Source organism: Hipposideros armiger, unplaced genomic scaffold (genome assembly GCF_001890085.2).
Source record: "Hipposideros armiger isolate ML-2016 unplaced genomic scaffold, ASM189008v1 scaffold_94, whole genome shotgun sequence".
NCBI classification, from domain to species: domain Eukaryota; kingdom Metazoa; phylum Chordata; class Mammalia; order Chiroptera; family Hipposideridae; genus Hipposideros; species Hipposideros armiger.
In genome coordinates, this window is record NW_017731444.1 from 1,992,458 (window position 1) to 1,997,549 (window position 5,092).

Genomic DNA, 5,092 nt, shown 5'->3' on the forward strand with positions numbered 1-5,092 from the left:
AAAAAAAAAATACACACACACACACACACACACATATTTGTGAAGCCTTATGTTTTTCTTTTTTAATTTCTATGAATGTTCTACATTTTAGATACTCTCAATTTTGCAGTTACTTTACATAAAAATTGTTTTATGAAGACTTAAAAATGATTAATCAGAACCACTATTTCCCATTCCTGACTATATTTCACATCTGTTCACCAGTTTTGGAAGCAGAATAAGAATGAAATTGAAGGTTAAAACGTAATCATAGGACAAAGGAGTAAAAGGTTTGAAAGAACCAGTGCATCAATCTCTTTCCTTCACTTCAAGCACTTGGGAAAATCTATTTTGTTAATATGTTAAAAAGTCATAAATTAAACAAGGTTGCCTAATCATAATTTTCAGTAGGTGTGCTCTAAAGAAATTCCCAAGCCCAAATCAGGAAGAGAGTAGTACTGGCAACCCAGTATCTTAATATCCAGTATGTTATCAAATAGTTAGTAAAACACATCCTCTTTTAATGCATTATGAAATTGTCTTTCCTTCCAAGGGCATTCAGTTTCATTGTGGACTGACTTTGAATTCCCTGAGTGGTTATCAAAGTACAGTGATGATGGAACAGACCAGAAAAGCACTGGTTTATTTTTATCTGGGATGACTATAATATTTTCATTTGTACAATCAATAAAGTGACAATTGAGAAAATATTTTAAAGTACATTGTTCCCAAGTATGTTTCCAAATAACTATGTTTTTCAAATACAAATTATGTTTTCATATAAAACCTTTTTAAAATTTTATTTTGGTCATGGATTGTTAGATAGTCTTTCAGATTCAAGGCTAAAGTAACTGGTGAGTTTAAAACATATTACTCGTAGAGGTGGGAAGGGTGAATTTATGATCAGAAACAAAACATAGGTGTACTGTCTAGAGTTCTAAAAGATTCCATGACATACTGAATGTAGGGCCTACTAGAACTCTCAGCATATAACCAAAATCAAATACAATCATTTATTTATTGTACCATGCAAGATACTTTTTCAGTATGAAACTACTTACCTTGTGATTTACTATCCTGAACTTCTAGAAAATACTGTTCTACAGATGAAAGTCATGTTTTATCCTGTAATACTGCTACTTACTAAAGAAATCATAGGGTAATATGAGATGAATGTAAACTATAAATATATGTAGATATACTAGAGTTTCAACGTTCCTTCACTACATCTGTGTCAGAAAAATAATATTTTTATGATTCTCTTTGGCTAACTTACCTCAGAGTTCATATTTTCATTGGTATCATCATGAGGACTACAATTAGGTCCATTAATCACATTGTTCCAAGTTTTGGGTTGAATTAATTCTTGCTGGGAATTTGGCTCTTCCATGATGGAGGCCTCTGAATTATTAAGTAAAGAAGATTTCACCAAAAAGATATCTTTCAAACTTAAATTGGCATATGATTGTTACAAAAGAAAACTTCGGACATTGGAATTCAAGAACTGAAGCAAAGGGTGTACTAACAACTAGGGCTCCCAAGTCTCACGTATTTATCTTCCCTTTCCCCACACCTGCCTCTTTATCACCTCCACTTCCTATCCTCCACCAACCATCTCCTTGGCCCTCACCTCTGTACATTCACTCACAAGACAACACGGACAGTTCAAGCCCATGTTAGTATATTGTTCAGCACATTTTAATGATTTCAAGAAGCAGAGGTTCACTCACCACGTAAGTTGGCTTTGTTATTCCTTTAAAATAGTCACAATAATAATCACTAATTATTAATACTCCATGTATCCTCTGGGTATATGGAAATATATATGTCTCAGGTTAATTGTATTGTTTAAATGCTATTCTTATCAATAGGTGACTTTTCATGTTAGTTGTCTTAAAATGAAACATTATCCTACTAGATAAAAAAACATTTCTTTGTTGAAAGTTTTTGAATACTGCCTTTGAGGGTGGGGAAGGTGGGAAAGAGTAAGATTAAGAATAGTATATACCTCATCTTTTTATGTAGCTTTTTGGACAAAAATTAATCTGCAAAGCAGAAAAATACTATGCTGATGTAACAATTTTTTTAAGTTCAAATACTCTTCTAGAGATAGCATTTATACTTGGGAATATGGAATTGGATCCCATATTCATTTTGAAATGCAAAATGAAATTTTTGTTTGTACAACAACCCCCTCAACATCAACAGAATGTCTCACCTATTATGTGTCTGCTTCTGAGTTCTTCCCTTACTGACTCTTGTATCAATTTTCTTCCAAGTTTAAAGTCAGAGGACAGAAAACGTTTTGTAAACAACTGTAAAAATATACATTTTTGTTTCTTGTTTTTGTATAAGTAAAGCAATTCAACAAGATACAAGCACATATGCTAAAAAAATCAAATATATAATTCATGCACACACATCCAGCAAATTAATTCAAACTAAGGGGGGTAGTTTTTCACAAGTTTAAATTCTGCTGTACATATGAGTGTAAATATGCATTTATTTATTTATAACCAAACATTGCACCCATGCAAAGGATGACAAAAATTACCATTTTCAGTTCAGTATGAATCAAATCCTGGTTAGCAGTTGACAGAAGTGTATCGACTCCTCCCTTCTTCTTCCACATCATCAGTCTTTGGGTAGGAGGAGCAAGTTCCAAAACTGCGAGTGTGTCAGTAAAGCAAGTAAGCTGTTTATACATAATTTTGCTACTGATCTCCTTGACTGGATCTATGAGCAATTTCCTCTTTTTGCTTTTTCTTTTCCATGCAATGTCTAAATGTAAGAAATAGTTACAAATGTGATTGGTTGTACAGCTTTGTAAAATGATATTCTAGGCACTGCATATCTAAATGTCTACCACAAAACAACCCAGAGTTGCAGAGTGAAGAAAATCCCCTTCTCTTTACTGAAATTATGCTTTACAAAGGTTTTGCACAACTAGAGTGCCTAAGCAGCCAACAGTTGACACATTACATCAGGTGTTGCTCACAGGTGCCGAGAGGACTCTGTTCACCTACTAAGTGGACAACTGAGGAAATGTGGAGCACAGGGTATATTGATAGGGAAGTCACTCAATTCTGAGGTTCCTTAAAATATCTACATAACAAGATAATTTTTTGAAATATTAATTTGTATTTGTCCAGTGTATTTTTCCCTCCCCCACTGAAATTCATACACAAAGTCCAAGTAGATAGCTAAGCCCATGGGATTTTGTCCCTATAGGTAATTTTACCAGGGAGAAAGCTGAAGTCAAGCTTTTCCTTAGTAAAGATGTAAAAGGGGAGAGAGGGTTTGATTTCCCAGAATGAAGGAAGATCTGATATCAGATGGAGCCTAAAGGTACAGGAAACTGCTTACTGATGTGCTTCAGTAAAATCCTGAGAATATAACAAGATCCCAGAGGGGTGGGCTGTGTGATGACCCAGAGGCTGGACAATAGGCACCACAAACTGGTGTGGCTGATGACCAGAGGTTCCCTTCCACCTGCCACACACCTCCCCCAAATTCAAATACTACATGGCTTAGGGCAGATAGGGGAGCTATGCAGACTGAAATTCTTTCCAGCCCAGTGTGATAGAGGGTCAGAGTTGAATTTAGTAAAGAAAAAAAACTGAATGCTTTATTCCTTGAGTGCCTGAGTATACACTGAAATCCCTTTTAATTATACTACTTAACACTAGGATGTTCTTAAACGGTCTAGTTTTATATTATATTCACATTTATTTTTTATGCTTAAAAACATGGTTGAGGTTAAACATAAGTGCCTCTCTTTCAATTTATTCTGCCTTATTTTATATTCATGTGTATGTTTATTTATTTCCTGGTCAGGTTGTAAGCTTCTTTTCTTTAAAGATTTTATTGGGGAATTGGGGGAGGGGGACAGCGTTGGGGAATCAGGGAAGGGGAACAGACAAGTTGCTGTCCTTTTTTTTATTGTTGTTCTTCAGTCTAGTTGTGGAGGATGTTGCTTCATTGGCCCATGTTGGTATTATTGAGCTCTTCCNTTTTTTTGTTTTAAACAATCTTTTTTTTTAAAGATTTTATTGGGGAATTGGGGGAGGGGAACAGTGCTGGGGAATCGGAGGAAGGGGAACAGACAAGTTGCTGTCCTTTCGGTTCTTCAGTCTAGTTGTGGAGGACATCGCTTTATTGGCCCATGTTGGTATTATCATTGCGCTCTTCCCGGATGAGGCAGATCGGTCGCCAGCCTCTGGACAGCCGCTCACGGTGGCTCTAGGCAGCTCACACTGGCTGCCGGCCACTCACGCTGGCTGCCGGCCCCACACGATAGCTTATGGCAGCCCACTGCAGCAGGGGCTGCAGCCTACGCTGTCGCTGGCAACTCATGGCAGCCCAGCTCCAGGTCGAGCTGCTGCTCACCATCCTAGCTGTAGAGGGCAGTGTCACTGGCCCTCATGTGGGACCTGAACTGGAGCCCTGCTGCTCAGAGCTGGCGTCCCAAGCCAGCTCTTAACCAACGCGCCACTTGGCCAGCCCGACCTTTGAAGCATTTTATCTAGCCCCCGTCTCCTACCTCCATTCTCATGCCAGTACCAGGTGGCAGAGGAAGGAGATCTGCAAACAGAGGGAGAATGAGGGAAGGGATATTAATATCCCTACCTAGGGCCATGACAGGATTCTTGCCACCACTGCTGGAGCTGTCACTGGCAAAAGGGAAGAAAAACTGTGTCTACAAGGGGAGCGAAGACATAAAGGAAGAAGGAAAAGAGAAATCCAGGAATTCTCCATTCCCTATCATCGCCCCTTTTCATTACCATAGGGTCTGTCAGCCCCTTCTTCATCTTTTATCTCTCTCTAAGCTTCATTCCCCAGCTGTCATCTAAGATCTTGATTAAGTTAGGAGCTTCCTATGACATAGTTACTTGATTTTTCACTTTAGCTTTTTAAAATTTTAGTGAATATAAGAAGTTGCATTTTGTTCTTTAATATACATATTTGTGGGGCCGGCCAAGTGGCTCAATTGGTTAAGAGCTGGCTCAAGAGTGTGAGCTCTGAGCAACAGGGTTGCCGGTTCAATTCCCGGCCCGAGCTGTGCTGCTGCTGAGCTGCCAACAGGTGGCAGGATGGCTCAGCTAAAAAAAAA

At 38.2% G+C, this 5,092-nt stretch overlaps 1 protein-coding gene across 1 annotated transcript in view; it reads right to left on the reverse strand.

Moving 5' to 3' along the window:
• RAD21L1 (RAD21 cohesin complex component like 1) overlaps positions 1-5,092 on the reverse strand; it is a 45,583-nt gene that overhangs the window by 26,689 nt on the left and 13,802 nt on the right. Inside the window, exons 8-10 of the mRNA XM_019645681.1 lie at positions 2,534-2,760; positions 2,198-2,294; positions 1,256-1,380 (exon numbers count right to left, since the gene is read on the reverse strand). Coding sequence (XP_019501226.1) covers positions 1,256-1,380; positions 2,198-2,294; positions 2,534-2,760 — 449 coding nt within the window. The remainder of the gene's footprint in view (positions 1-1,255; positions 1,381-2,197; positions 2,295-2,533; positions 2,761-5,092) is intronic.